The following is a 16119-nucleotide window of genomic DNA, read 5'->3' as shown; positions in this document are numbered from 1 at the left end:
GCAGGCGCGTCCTGCGCCGAGCGATAACATTTGTTAGCCGGTGGAAAGCGGCCACCGGTGAAAGACAAACATGTATACGTGTCAATACAACACATCACTGTTTTGCCATTCAGCATAAAAATAGAAAATTTTCAACATTATACTTTTTCAAGCAGTACATGCTTACACAAAGTAGTACCTTAAACACTTTCTAGGGAGGTAGGAAAAAGTTTTTTTTCTGTTTTTTAAGCAGTGAAAGAGTGTATGTTGGTGAATGTAAGGTATGCAGCGAAGAAGAGTGGCCGGTGCCTAAACAGCATCACCCCTGCTGTATTGCCTGCATGGTGAAGCAGGCACTCAATAAATAAAATAAATAAATCAATGAGCTTGTGGTTGCTGCGTTTGGCTGAACACCTGCAATTACTATCTGTTCGCCCGCGTCCCGTTGCAATAAAGCTCATTTCAAGTGGTGGAGGTCTGGGCGTCGTCCCCTTTGGAACAGGAGTCGCATGGTACCCACCATCATGACTGACGACGCAAGTGCGGCTCCTCCGACGGCCTCATCCTCTGGTATGTGCCAGTGTTTTGCGTCAGCAAGATCCCTCCATCTTAGCGGCACAGACCACAAATAACTTGAACATCAGATCTCCGTGTGAGCGAATGAATGCCAATAAGAACTGGGACGACAATAGCAAACCTTACAGCATGGTCCGTCTTAAAGACCAGCTATACCCAGGTTTTCGGTAGCCCAGTGGTACGAAAGGTTCGCGCAGAGCATCGCTTGCGCAAAAGATCCCAGCAGGTCGGTGAAAGTTTTACATGCTATATACAAGGCATCGTCGACTTACGTGACGGACGGACAAATTTCTCATTTGGTAAGCACAGAAATGCTTATGCAGTTAAAATTAAAACGGCATCGTTTATTAAGCGAGACGAAGCTGCTGATTTTCGCTGTAGCACGGAGACTATATTTTCCTCTTTATTTCGTTCCGTGATGCGTTGTATAGATCATGAGTTTTCCCTTTGAATTTTTTTACACTGATAATATTCAAACCTTCTCATTGTCGGCACATTGCACTATCAAGTAAACAAACTTAACAAGTGCTCTATTTGGCGATGTCCTTTTGTGTAAAAATTTGCCTAATAGTAAATCTCTCTAAATACCTTCGCTTTCTAAATACCAAATGAAACACTTTACCATGCGCTGAAACTTGAGAAAAGGGGGCACGCGCAGCCGGGCTTAGTGCTTCGATGCCACTCAATTAGGTCATTTGGCCCGCTCCTTCTTTCACAATCTGACGCCATCATCTTTCCTTATACGCCAGGGCGCAAATATGCATCACAGCTGCACATTAGTGTCCATTTTTAACATGGCCCACAAGCTCTTTCCCATCAATTCAACGAAGGACGAATCTTTTGCCCCTGTAGAGATGCTTTGCCGCATAGTGCCAAACAAAAGCGCCCCAAGAAAAAAATCAGCCAGCGGAATAAAACGAAACTGGACCTACATATACAGACAGACCTACAGTATGTGCCGCTAGAGTGAAATTAGCGGATGAGCTTTTACTGTGCTGCGAATGACATTTTAAAAATCACCCCATGCATTTAAATGGGTCTACAAACGTGCCCCAGGAAGAAAATCCAGCCCGCGGAACTAAACTACACTCGACAAATAGCGCGAGAACGTTGTCAGGATTGAGCGCCTAAAGTGCAAATCGCGAAAAATGAGCCATTGCTCAGCAATCCATTTTTAAAAAATGCTGCCCATAGAGTTACGCCAACCCCATCGCCCCAGGGTCGGCTTCACCGCAGTAGTCGATGTCCCAGATTGCTGGACTTGCCTAAAAACACTCATATGACAATATCATTAAAACTGCGTAAAGTTAGCATGACCAGGATGGTCCGACATCCAGAGGTGAATACAGAAGCCGCACCTTCCGAAATATAAAGACAAAGTGAATTGGTATAGTTTGTGCGAATGGGGTGCTTGACTTAGGAGACCTTTGTTATTCATTGCAGAGACACTCATTAAAAAGTGGAAATGAAGTTCACCATTTCGAGCTGGAATCTTGCTCTTTCCGTGCTCAAAGACTTGTAGCCGTGATACCGGTGCGGTATGTAGGCTGTTTTGTGGCATTTTAGCAATGGGGTCCCTTCATATGTGGCTACGGTAAAACCGTCGTCCGCGAACCCGCGAGTCTGTCGTCCGCGGCGCAACCCGCGAACTCGCTCCTTGGCGGCCCTTGGCGCAACTGCTCACACGTTCGCTGTCGTCCTCTCCTTCCACAGCTGGCTCCATTGCCGCTCATCATTCCAGCGTAGAATTTCACTTCTGTCGTCGTAATGGGGAGGCCCGCATTTACGGCGGCATGAGCCATTGCTTAAGGGGGTATATCCATTGATTGTTTTACGTGATGGACGCGTTTAATAACATGTGATACGCGAATGTGTGTACGAACCTATCGTCACAATGATCACCAGCGAGGACAATAAATATGTTCGAAATGTTGTTCAAAATTATGTGTCACCTCTATGTTGAGCGCTAAACAACTTCCTGGTAATCCACCTTAACAGAGTGGAATGGCTCACGATTTTTTTTTTTCCGCTAGCAACCTTAGAATTCTTCCCAGGTTTCGTTTTGTTTGACATAACGCTGTAAAGCTGCCTTAGGAACTGAAATAAATTATGCGCAATAATTATCGTTGAGCTGTGACACTTCTCGGTGAGCTTCTAGCTTTCTTCGTTAATAAATGTGACGCATGTGACCTTTGGCATAGTTTATTTTTGCTTTTTTAATTTTGAGAAATGATACTGTAATCAGCGTTTCAGATGCAGTCGTGGGGGTTTCAGTGAAAACGCTACTTTAGTATGTATTGACTGGCCTAGAAATTGTTAATATAGTTGCGGCAGCAGTGCACCTAAGTTATGCTTCTTGCAGTACGCACCCTGTTCGTCATGATCATGAGAAGAGGCAGGCTGTTCAGGAACGCTTCAACGAGGGACAGAAGGTAGACGCTGGAGAAGGATTCTGACGCGCTCAGCATCCGTGCGGGTTGCAGTAGCCACACGGTGGCGTACATAATTATTGTGAGCTGAAACGGAAAGTGCGAAAGAAATTGGTTAATATTTTCTGAATTAATGGAACGACACGTGATTACAAATTTGTTAGGCACGCTCGGCTACTCATATGAACACGTAAATAATTGACCAGTGGGATGGTTCAGTAGTTATGACACAATGACTATAGGTTGCGGATTAGACCTCCGTCATGGCAGTTGTATTCTCTCCTCGGTTGAACTGCAAGGCTTGTGTGCCGCGATATTGGTGCGCACTAACATCCGCGGCCGCTCAGATGCAGTTCCCTCGCAGCACATGCCTTGCTTACCACTGGTATGTGCGACCTGTGTGCGACGTGCTTTTCTACGTATGAAAAGTTGGTGCCGCAACATCTTTTTGACGCGTGGTTGCTCAGTGGCTATGGTGTTGGGCTGCTGAGCACAAGGTCGCGGGATCGAATCCCGGCCACGGCGGCCGCATTTCGATGGGGGCGAAATGTGAAAACACCCGTGTACTTAGATTTAGGTGCACGTTAAAGAACCCCAGGTGGTCTAAATTTCCGGAGTCCTCCACTACGGCGTGCCTCATAATCAGATCGTGGTTTTGGCACGTAAAACCCTATAATTTAAAGAGACGCGAATGCGAGTCTTGTAAAATCTACTGTAATTCACCTCAAACCACACTAATCCACCTTCATGCACCTTATTCGACCTTAATCAACTCTAATCCTCCTTAATAGACCTCAATCCACCTCAATGCACCCTAATCCTCCTTAATGCACCTTAATCGACCTTAATCCACCTTATTCGACCTTAATCCTCCTTAATACACTTTAAGCGACCTTAATCCATCCTAATCCTCCTTCATGCACGTTAATCGACGTTAATCCACCCTAATACTCCTTTTACATCTTGATCCACCCTAAACCACCCTAATCCAACTTAATCCTCCTTAATCGACCCTAACCCTCCTTATTTAACCGTAATCCACCTTAAAGGGAAACTGAACAGGTTTTAGATTTCTAAAAAGTGACGTTCTTCTGAAGCGCAGACACTTGAAATCCCCGGTACGAAGTTTTGTTTTTCCATCATACAAATAGCGGCGGCGTAATTAAGAATTAAAATCGCAGCTATGCTCCGCCCACCGCGGCTCGCGGAGTCAGCCCGCGGCGGCGGCGGAAGGGGAAAGCTAGCGGAAATGACGTCAATATAGGGGTCCAAGGCACCCGCGCGGAAAGCGTGTGCAGGTTTTGCGCGTCAGTCGTGTTGTATCCGTGGCCTTTATCGCAAATGATCAAGATCTCCCCCCTGCGTTTCCGGCTAACGCCTCAAAGGACTGTTACCGCAAGGAGAACTCCGTCTAAGAAGCATACAGTGTCACCATGCCGTCATTTTGCGCTGCTTACGGCTGTACGACCAACGGCGGCCGAGACGACGTCATCTTTCACAATTTCCCACGGCAGAAAAAACAAGCTGCTCAGTGGATCGCAGCGGTGAAACGAATTAATTTCAAACCTTCAAGAACCACTCTTCTCTGTTCAAAACATTTTTGGGACAGTGATTACCATCAGAGTTTATCGCTGATGCGTGCAATGCGAATTCCGATGAGATCTGCTCGACTAGGGCCAGGCGTGGTGCCATCGATCTTCGCTCATAAACGGAATGAATCACCGTCACCGAGAGCAGCCTTCTGTGATACACTGCTTTTTCTGTCTTGCAGGAATTTCGTTTACTTCCTGGCAGCACAAACATTCTTCTTCTATTTCGATTGCAATGCAGTGCATGCAGGAACACCTGTCGCAACAGAAATATACGTCAGGTAGAAAAGACACCTAAAATATTGTTTCAATCAGATACCTAAGTCCCCATACGCCTGAGTGCTTACATCACTTGCTTTAAGGAAAGCGGCAGATTGTTCAAAAGCGTGAAACGACAGGAGTGGGCTTTTACCTCTGATCGTTTCAACACAACCGGGAATCGAGGGCCAAAAAGCATAAAATAGAACTACAGTAAACCACATATCTATGCATAACAAACTGCAGTGGCACACTTTTTTGTTTTTTGTCAAATTCCCGCACGACATTGCAAGCAGCCCAAGCACGCCATCGCGGCGTCGAACGCTGCTTCTAGCACCGTGGGTCACAAAACAGCACAGCTATACTGCAAAAATAAGAAACATTCACTTCCGTGCGGCGTATATTTGTCTGGCACGTCTGCACCTTGTATTGTTATCTTAGTAACTTGGTACCTGCAAAATGCACTGTGCTGACAGTGCGTCTCCGCATTCGCTGCAAGATAGAATACAGCAATGATTGCACGCATTGTTTGTTGCGGTCACAGCACAGCAGAATGCATCTGTGGAAGTAATATCTACACTGAATTAAATTATATTGCAAATACAATAATTTCCATGCGATGTGTACCTTCAGGGCAATTCGGCAGTCGCACTTTATTACTTGCAAACCAGCAACAGTAGAATGCACTGTGTACAAAACGAGTATTTCTTTCCGTATTCTGTTATAAGGACGCCCGGTATGAAATAATACAATCGCACTCTGACTGCTAAGGAAATGTCGAACGCTGCTTCTAGCACCGTGGGTCACAAAACAGTACAGCTATACTGCAAAAAAAAAAAAAAAAAAGAAATCACTTCCGTGCGGCGTATATTTGTCGGGCACAAACGCCGCAATGGCAAATGTCGCAATTAGGTCCTCGGATCCGGCGGGCTCCGGCCATTCCAACTTCCGCGCTGGCGATCGCGCTCGCGCTTGGCGTAGGTGTTTCTCGTTGTCGGGCCACTGGTTCAAACGCGAATGGTGTCACGCCAATCACCCCTAAGTGATCAAAATTATCCATAACAGCGAGTGAACCGTGCGAAATCGTCTGGAAGGTAGTCGCAGTACTTGGTGAGAAGCTGTCACGTTGCGGTGGGCTCTCGTGGACCCATGGATTGACGTCACGGTGCGCTCCACCAATCATCGATGCGAGCCGGATTCGCGCGCGCCGCCCAGTCGCAGCTCAGAGTTTTTTTTGCTAATAACGCGTTTTTGGCTGCGCCATGTCAAATTTCTTGTCGATTTTCGTGTTCAGGGTGTTCAAAGTATCAAATGGTGCTTATAACTCGATTTTTTTGGAAACCTGTTCAGTTTCCCTTTAAGGCAGATTCGAAGTAATAAATGTTTTTGTTTTTTGGTAACAATAAAGTCTGTACCCGTCAAGGTCCAAGTGCTACGCATATGGACAGTGGCTCGTCGGCCAACGCCACGCAAACTGCCGAATCGCTGCTGCCATTGCAAAGCGTAGCGCAGCTATCATAAAATGCGTCACTGTACACGTTCCCAGTGCACACTATGTGGAGTTGGCAGAATAAAAAGAACCAGGCTATTGTGCCGTATAGGAAAGTGAAAACACTGATAATTTTGACACAGCTCACTGCAAGTTTACATGTCGATATATAGACACAATTTTGGTCTAAGATGTATGGCATAGAGTTTGTAAAAATAAATGTTCCTAATTTGCGCTTCACTAAACCGCTCCGTCGATTGTTTTAAATACAGTTTGTGAATTCACTTCTAAGATATGTTTCTTTAGGTCTGGCACCAAGCAGATTGTGAACGCGCTGCTCGGCGCTGACAGCAACTCCGCAACCAGACGCAATGACTGTATTCACCACACTGGCACTCGATCTCAGGTAAAGGGAGTGCATGAAAGCCTTAGTCGGGGGTGATGCAATCGGCGAGATGCATAAATAGAAATGATATACCCAATAACGAGTCTGTCGTCGCTATAGCTACAGCCACATTCTAGACTTTTCAATTTTGGCAATACCGATTAGAAAGTGAGCTAACCTACGTAAATATTGAAGATAGATTTCAGTAGCTGGAAGGGTACCATGGACAACAATACGCAGCGGGAGCGAAATGAAAAAAAAATGCACAGCCTGAATAAGGGCCCTAATTTTACTCATATATCAATAAATTGTCCTACGAGTGTTCACACAATATCACCTTAATGTGGGTACACTATTAAAAAAAAGGGGCGAAAAAACGTCAGAAGCAATTAAATACAGTATGCACAGTAGCAAAACGAACGCTTTATACCGATGCGCTTCAGACCAGAGGGGACTAATTCTACCACCGCTATAGATTCGTACATATAGAAACCAAACAAAATACTGCAAGATCTATAACAATGTCTAAATTCTACAGCATGACGGGGTGCACAAGTTAAAAAATTATGAATGAAGACCAGAGCGATCAAAACGCTGACTCGGAACACTTTTGGAGAGAGTCATATATGGAAATTTGCGTTGTCGTGGAAGCAGCTTGTGAGTTGGTTGGTGAAATGATTTCTCAACTAGGGCATGTGATCAAATAGCCCTTAAAAACAATAGATAGTCATCTGCCCATATACGCAGTCCTAAGGAAAGCAATAATGTGGTACTACAATTTCTGCAATAAGTACACACTTTTTTACTACACATAAAGAAGGAAGACGACAGACTTTAATTATCAACTAATTCAGCTGCTATTATCATCGTCATCATTAAGGCCCCACTTGGGGTTTCACACAAGGGGGAGCACACGTAAGAAAACGGAACGCAGAAACCGCCATTCAAATTAAGGAATCGCGTATAGTATCAGCAGAATAGTGCTGACGAGGACTACTCTACAGTATATTCTCGTTCCCTGAGCTCATCCTATTATTGTTTGTTTTGCATCTTCTGCGCACAATAAATTAAACGTTATTCAGCGATGGTCCGCCTTCCTTCCATGTTGTCGGAATACGGGCCTTAAAAATTTTGGGAAAGTATGACCCAGCTATAACTCGGCTAAAGCAAACTGACGTGCCCCACCCCCTACCGAAACGGTTTTCAAGACATCAAAAGTACACGCGCAAAATATGACGCCTATGGGCTTATTATGAATGCGCCAACATACATTAATCAGCATGCCTGCCCCACAGTAAAGTTGAAGGGCGAGTATGTATGGCCAGTAACCAGCACAAACATGATATGAAGCGCATTTAGAAATAGGCCGCGCTTTCTTCTAATCTCTACTTGAGCCAGGATCAGGCGCATGTATTTGCTGGGGTTAAGTTCTGCGGCTTTACGTGTCAGAACCACAATATACCATGAAGCACGCCCACACTGGGAGACTCCGGATGAATTTCTACCTCATGAGGCTCTCAATAACAAGAAAGCAGTGCAGGAAAGACCACGACACAAACAGCGTAAAACTGATGCTACGAAGGTTGAACTAACAAATTATCTTTCTTCTACATAGATACGAAATATTGGTGTTGTGAGCAAGAAAACAAATACAGCATAAATATAAACACAAATAAAAATATGTTACTGCAACTCTGGACCGGCCTCGTCCATTACAGCACGTGCTAAGATATTTGTTTTTAACAGCACAGGAATTGAAGTTATCCAAAAGCGAAAGTAAAGGGTGTGCTGATAGCGCCTATGCCACGTGTCGTCTGTCTGCGTTATCGGGCGCTTTCGCCCTGATGTGTGAAACATTGTCTGTCCGTGACGTCACTTGTCACATGATTGTTTTCCGTGTATATATATATATATATATATATATATATATATATATTATATATATATATATATATATATGTTGCTTGCGTGAAATAAAGCGGGGTTGTTATCGTAACGCGTGATCGGAGTGAGGCTCAGTTCCTTCCTGCCCGCTGCCCGGCTGCGCTCGGCGTCCGGCAAAGGCCTTATGACCACAAAAGGCTTCTACACACAGATGTCGTGTAGCCTTCACACTTCTTCAGCTTCTAAAATTGAGTGCATCGTTCGATCCCAGATTCTGCTCACGAGCGGATCAGAGAAGATAAGTACAACGTCGGACTCCCTGTTTCAGGGCATTTAGCTTTTCCCTGTCATGATGACTGTGGCTGCGTGCCACTGTTTCTTGGCCGCACGTTCCAAGTCGTGCATTACTTACGCCGAGTGCTAAAGCTGGAGATTTCTTTATTTTATTTCAGCAGCGAAGCTGTTTAAGCCAGCCGTAACTTGTGGTTCGTGCTCCATATCAAGAAACTGCCGCGCCGTAGTCATGGCAACCACAAGGGAGCATGGCAACCTCCTCGCCAGCACCCTCCGTTCCCGACCCCGCCTCTCTTCTCTCCGTGGCACGCCGAGCCAGGAGAAAAAAAAACGCTGGCCAATCGATATCGAGCGGCTAGCCTCCAAGGCGTTCGGCGTCGGCAAGCAACAGCGTTCTTGACATTGTGCCAAACTTGGTTAGCCTGCCTGCGTTTGTGGCATGCCAGGAATGCTGTCGCTCGTAGGCGCCGACTTGTCCAGCGCTAGTCACGCGAAATATCGCGAAAGGGAAGGTACCTCCGAAATGATCGCTCTAGAATACCTTCCTACATGCGTAGGTAAACCAAGTTAAGACCTAGCAGCAACCAAGTTAATACCTAGCACTAGCAGCCAGTAAGACTTGAGGACCGACAGTTTCGCTGTGCCTAAGCTTTGCACGACCGAGTGCAAACTTGCCCGTTTTTCCTTTCCGTCTTTTCTTGCGTGTTTCCCCCTTTTCCTGGCGTGAAAGTCCTTAAAATCGGTGAAAGGGGTCGCTTGCTGAAGCCACATCTAACCAAACAAAATGTTATAGCATTATCGCTGAAGACGTTCCAACGGTACTACCTACGCGCCTACTTTGGTATCGCTGTATAGAGGACAGAAGCCCTTTCTCGGTAATGCAGGCGTCGCATGGACAGTTGTCGCGTTGGCGTGCCAAGCATGACACAATCGGAGCTAAATCTAGCCTCCCTTCTCGGTGTTCAGAGAGGCATAACTCGACAGTAGATTCGTCGACCTGAGCGGGAGTTGTGTTTCCAAGAGCTCTCTCAGGCATGGTAGGTATAAACCATCAAACTGAAACCAATGCTAATCAGGGAGTGAGAAATAGTAGAGAGGAAATGCACGGAGGTTAACCAGACGCCACGGCCGCTTTGCTACTCAGTACGGGGGAAGGGGTATAAGGATGAAAGAGAGAGAAAGAAGGTAGAGAGAGGACAGTTTCGCGCACATTTGAAGCATCGCACCAAGTCTACAGGGCTCTGTCTACCGACCCGTCAGACCGGGATATTCAGTTACCAACACCGATAACCCACATACGCAGGTATGTACTGCAATTATATCGCCTAGCGCAGACAAACTACCTCATCCCGCTAAGGGACTTACTAAAGCGAAAGAGCCTCGTCTGCGCAGGCTCCAAACTATGTCGTACGGCAGCCCGGCCTTGCTGGCCAAAATAGATTCCGAACATTTTAACGCTACCTGTAAATTCTGTGGCGGCCGGGCTGACCTGTACCAAATGGTTTGGTCGTGCCAAGCAACAGCCGCATAGAGCAAATTACGCAGCCGACGTTGGAGGGTTGGGAGGAGGCCTTGTCCAGCCCGGCTCTCGAGGACCAGCGGAGCCTCGTGGAGCGGGCACGGGTGGCAGCCCTGTCCCACCGGACCTTCTCCAGCAATAACTAATACAACATACAAATTTCAATAAATGATTTATTCATTCATTCATCAAGTTTACACACGTTCGCCAAGACCTATAGGAATTGTAAGGCATACAACCGTGCAATTTCTTGCAGAAATTTCCATCTTGCTTGGTTATGCTACCACCACCTTCAGCACGCAGGGTCGAGAAATGTAGTGAAGAGACTCACGCAGCAAGACAAAGTGATATCCAAGCCTTTTGTCAAGGCGGGGACATGTGCATAGGGAGTGCAAGCGAAGGAGATTGAGGCAAGCGCTGGAGCCCCAACCACCAGCGAGTGCGGCGGGTTCGAGCAGCACAGTGCAGTCCCGGGCGGCACCAGTAGGGGGGTGTCATTTCTTTAACCTAGTGCCCAAAACCCCTCTGAGAACAAGCGGACCTACTACGAACAAGGAGCGAGCACGATTACAAAACTAAATAGTAATGCGCCAACTGGCTGTAACTTAAGCTAGGCATATATGCTTTGTAGCGTGAATAAATATACCTCTTGTATTTTATTACGCCATTTGTCTACCCTGCGGCACTGCCGCGTTGATTCTAGAATTTTTAGATATTTCTAGAAACTCTAGAAGTTCTACAGTCAACGCGGCATTGCCACAAGCGCTAACATTTGTTCCCCGCGCAGCAGCACAGATCCTCAAAGAACTCGCGGAAAGAAAGGATATTGTAATAAAAGTAGCAGACAAAGGCACAGTATCGTAATCTGGCCTATAGAAAAGTACAAAATGAGGCCTTAAAGCAACTGAACAACCACACCAATTACAGAAACCTCGACTCTAACTCCCGTATTCAGAAATGCATCTTAAGGTTTCTAGCCCATGCTTGGTTTGATCTAAATGACGCCTGGCGTGAACGTGCCCAGGACGCTCGTTGCGTTTCCTTCTGGGGCGTTCACGACAGGTGTCATTTAAATCAAGTCAAGCATGGGCTTCAATTTACGATGCATTCTGAATACGGGAGTAACACAACTTCGGACTACAGCAACCATGTTGAGAGTACAATAACGGAGCTCCTGTGCAAGGAACTAATCACCAAGTTTAGGAGCCAGCCTTTCTGCCCTCTTCAAAAGCTGCATTCTATTGCAATTGATAGTGGCGTCCACGCCGCCTTTTACATTGGGCATTGAAAAAAAAAGTATTTGTTGTTAAAGATAGAGTAAATTAGGGTCTTCGTTCCTTTCCTTGCCGGACTTACGTAATATTCATTAGGAATTTATTTTTGTTGAATAAAATCGAGCTATAAAACGAGACACATTTTTTTTCTTTTTTTTTAGGTTGCCTCCTCACATAGCCGTGGTTCAATAGCTGCTCCCATAACCATCCTTGCTGATGTCGGTGACAATTGGTTCCGGAACGAGTTTCGCCCGGAGCTTGGCGATCCATTTGGATCGGCCTTGCAGTTGCTGTGAAGTCCACAGCAGCAGCTACGACTGTGACGCCCGCATCCGGAAGAGGGCTCATTTCACGTCACCAGCGAACCACTTAAGATGACACTACCCCGCGACACGCATCATCAGTGTCTGTGATAGTGTACCCTCCTTGGCGTTCACCTCGATGATAACCTTAAACTCGTTAACCGCATTATACTCACATTACAAAGATGACGGGATCGGGCTTCGTGCATCGCCTTAGAGGATGCTCATATTTTTCTCACCAGGCTCTTCTTTCTTTTGATTTCACCTACATACATAGTCGTGTCAGTTAAGACATCGTATCATGGGTTAATTAATATATATCAATGCCAGTTTCAATCCCTTCACAAAATCAGACTATTGGGATTATTTTTTACTGCTCTCACGACGGCAGCGCCACTGCCCTTCTTAGCTGCAACATATTGACTGCAATAACTTTCTCCGTTTTGTCTAATTGTGTTATTGTATAAACAAATACCAAATAAACATTCAAGTGACTTCGATGATTCTGAGCCTTTTACTGAAAACCAAATGCTCCGGATTTGCTACTAAGAAAAACGTTTTTCTACCTAACGTTTCTACTAATTACAGTAAATAAACTTCAGCATTATGTGCCATCACATTATGGAATCATTTACCCATGTCTCTAAAATCCAACGTTTAATTCCTTGAATTCTTCACGAATTCATTAAAAATTTATTTGTTAAATACTTGATGCTGGTGGTTCTTTAGTTTAAGCTATACTTGTGTTCCTATATAATGTACTTATTTCTGAAGTTCTTTATTTTCTTGCATTGAGGCTTTCACATTTTTTATTCTGGTATACATAGTGTTATATCTTTTTTTTTAATATATGGTTTTTAGGAGATGTAGTGTTATATCTTGTTGTATTGGTCCTATTTTTCGCACTTCTGCTACATTTTGTATTGTTTATATGCAACCTTTACCCACGGTCTCATTGTAGCCTTTTACATTGGGACACTCCGTCTGTATATTGTATGTGCTGTATTGAACCTCCAATGTAATAATACGTATTATTTGATTGATTATTCATATCACACAAACGAAAATCGACAAACATTTATTTTGACAGAGAAGGTCGAAATGACGAAGAGAAAATAGACTGTGGTTCCATCAGCCTCCCAGAATCTTCCATTATTCGGGAGTTTAGATAAAGAGAAATTCTTAAAATAAACAATTTTTGCACTTTCAGGTGAATTATCTCAAATGACCCAATTTAAAACGTTGTGTATTCTTTTACAAACACGTTGCAGTAATTTATTTGACAAGTTGAATGTATGTATGTAGACACACAGACTTCAAATTTATCAAATCAGCAAACCAAACATTGTTTTGTGATATATATTTCGAAATAGCTGTGACAAGTGAGCAAACACGAAAAAAAGGTGAAAAATCTGTCACTGACAAAACACGAGTTATTTAGGTGGAAATATTATAAATCACTAAAGAATGATTCCCATATATTATTATAAATACCAGTCAAGACGCTAAGGTGGGCTAGATGGTTACAAGTATCGTTATACATTGTAAGTAGTAGTAGTAGTATAACTTTATTTAAAAAATACATCCAGGTCCAGTGGGCGGGTCCCTCAGTCCAGGGCGCCACTGGCGATAGCGGCACGCCGGGCTTGGTCGAGAAGGGCCAATTAGTCCTCCTGCACCGTGCTGGCTAGCCACACCTCCCACTGCCTACTGTTGGAGTTTTGCCCCAAAAGGGGTGATTGGATTTCTTGTGGCCGACCCTGGCACGACCATGTGATATGGTCAAGAGATGGCCGCCCCCCGCACCAAGGGCAAGTGTTGGGGTACCGGGTGGGGTGTATGTGGTGTAGTAGGAGTAGGTGTGGGTATGTACGGGTTTGTAGTCGGCGCCAGTCCCGCATTTGCGCTGAATCCAACGATGGGTCTGGAAAGCTATACCGTTGCCTTCCTCGTCTCTGTGCCTCCAAGATATCTTTTATTGTGATCGGAGATTCTACGAGAGTGCGTTCCGTCGCTCGGATGCTATATTCTCGAGCGAGGCGGTCCACCCTCTCGTTCCTGTCACTCCGGCGTGCGCCGCACACCACGTAATAGCGTGGTGTTCCGTGAGATTTTTTCCTAGGGTTTTCATTTCGAGTTTGGGCAGGGTGCCTGTCAAGAAAAGGAGACATGCCGACTGCGAGTCGGTTAGTATTAAAGCAGAACGTGCTCTATTTTCAGCGTCACGTATAGCCACATCCACCGCGGTAACCTCTGCCGTGGCCACTGACTCTGTCGTGACTGTTGCGGAAATAGTAGTTTTAGCGTTTGTCGCTACCACAGTGAAAGTTTTGCTACCTTGTTCACACGCGTCCGTGTAATAAACCTCCGGATTTCTACCGAACCTGCGTTCGAGTGTCCTGGCCCGTGCAAAGCCCCGTTGTCTGTGGTAGTTCTCGCTCATGTTTTGGGGGACACAGAGATCTTAGCTCGTATGTCTGGTGGGAGGAGTTCTGTTTGGTCGCTGCAATGTGCCGGTCTGAGTGGATCGACGGAGAAGTGTTCGGCCTTGCTCCGTGGCATTGAGCCTTTCTTGTTGTGCGATCAGTGTTGCAGCCACGAGTTCCTCAAAAGTGTTGCTAATACCCATTGCCTCAAAAAGGGTCGTGCTGATCGGTAGACCAAGCGCCGCCTTATAAGCTGTGCGTATCAGGGCGTTCATTTTAGTTCCCTCTGAGTTTGATACTTTTTGGAAAGGAAGGCCGAAGGTTACACGGCTTATGATAAATGCCTGCACGAGCCTTATCGTCTCTTCTTCCTTGAAGCCTTTTCTGTTTCTTGCTACTCTGTTTATTATCCTATAGACACACTGTTAACGGTTTTCCGGAGATTTGCGATCGTGTGTCCTACTGCTCCATTTTCCTGTATCCATAGTCCGAGTATACGAGCTTTAGATACCTTCTGTATTGTTTGACCTCCAAGAGCAAGCTTTATCAGACGTCTATCGTCCTTTCGTGTATACGGCGCTCTCACTCGAATTTAGAGATGGGCAAAACGGCTCACTTCAGTGAGCGGCTCGGAACGGCTCCGCTCACTGAAATGAACCGGTTCATTTGAACGGCTCACCGGTTCACTTAAACGTGTAACCTGTGTTATGCCTATTCTATAGTTATGTGGTTTTGAAAAACACGATATATGCATAATTTAATAACCGTGTTATTGGTATTTTCGCTATGTTTAGAGAATATTTTTACATATATTGAAAGCGTGAATTTTTAGTTGTATTGAAGCTTTCTTTTCTGATATTGGGGATAAAATGCTTATGATACTGTGACAGGCAGAATGCGAAGTACTTTTTTCAGAAAGAAAAGTATGTAACTTCATCGTCATTACAGAAGCTTGTCCGTTTTTGTGGTACTTTAAAATCAACTTTTGTCAAACAAAGAACACAAAATGATCGTACATTATGTTTCAACTTTATTCATTTATTCACATACGTACGTTCACTATAATATGAGTAAGCTGTAACGCCATGCAAAATGAATGTAGAAATCATTTCTTGAAGTACAATACAAAAATCATACGAAAGATCCCCAAAACTGCAGCACGTACCTTTCTTTTTTTTCTCTCTCTCTTGAGTGCACGCGCGATACTGGCGATCACGCCATCATACACGAGGACAAAAAAAAAAGAAAAAAAGAAATGAAGTTCTATTACAACACAACAGATCGTGGGCCTCGTTTTATGGACGTGCTAATGATACACGCTCAGAAAATGCACTGATGTGAATGTCATGGGCGACATTTTCATGACTACACTAATTAGCACAAATGAAGACTAGGACGTAAACTGTACGTTCACCTCTTGTCGTTAAAGGGCCCCTAAACCACCGAGAGGTTGAAATTTAGTTGTGGTGTTGCAGTTTTGCACGAGTCTACAACGAACGCGTAGCCGCGAGAATTTTCGAAATGGTGCCGTACTAGCGGAGTTACACGCGTTTGAGGACCGAAAAACGGCCCTCGCTCGTTTCGCTCTTTCCTTCGCTACTCTCCTCATCGGCTGGTATTCTCCCCTCCTCGCCGATTGCTTCTCGACAGGTCACGTGACATACGTCATCGCCAACGTGCTTCTAAAAACACTGCATACTTCTGGTCTCGTCCAC

The 16119-nt window shown here is 45.1% G+C and overlaps 1 protein-coding gene across 1 annotated transcript in view; it reads right to left on the bottom strand.

The window, feature by feature from the left end:
* LOC119435026 (ATP-binding cassette sub-family C member 2-like) overlaps window positions 1-16119 on the bottom strand; it is a 79459-nt gene that overhangs the window by 50984 nt on the left and 12356 nt on the right. The window contains exon 3 of the mRNA XM_049659673.1: window positions 2925-3071. Within this exon, the coding sequence (XP_049515630.1) occupies window positions 2925-3071 (147 nt within the window). The remainder of the gene's footprint in view (window positions 1-2924; window positions 3072-16119) is intronic.

This window comes from Dermacentor silvarum, unplaced genomic scaffold, assembly GCF_013339745.2.
Source record: "Dermacentor silvarum isolate Dsil-2018 unplaced genomic scaffold, BIME_Dsil_1.4 Seq384, whole genome shotgun sequence".
Taxonomy (NCBI): domain Eukaryota; kingdom Metazoa; phylum Arthropoda; class Arachnida; order Ixodida; family Ixodidae; genus Dermacentor; species Dermacentor silvarum.
Note: the sequence above shows the minus strand (reverse complement) of the source record. Positions and strands in the feature narration are given on the sequence as shown.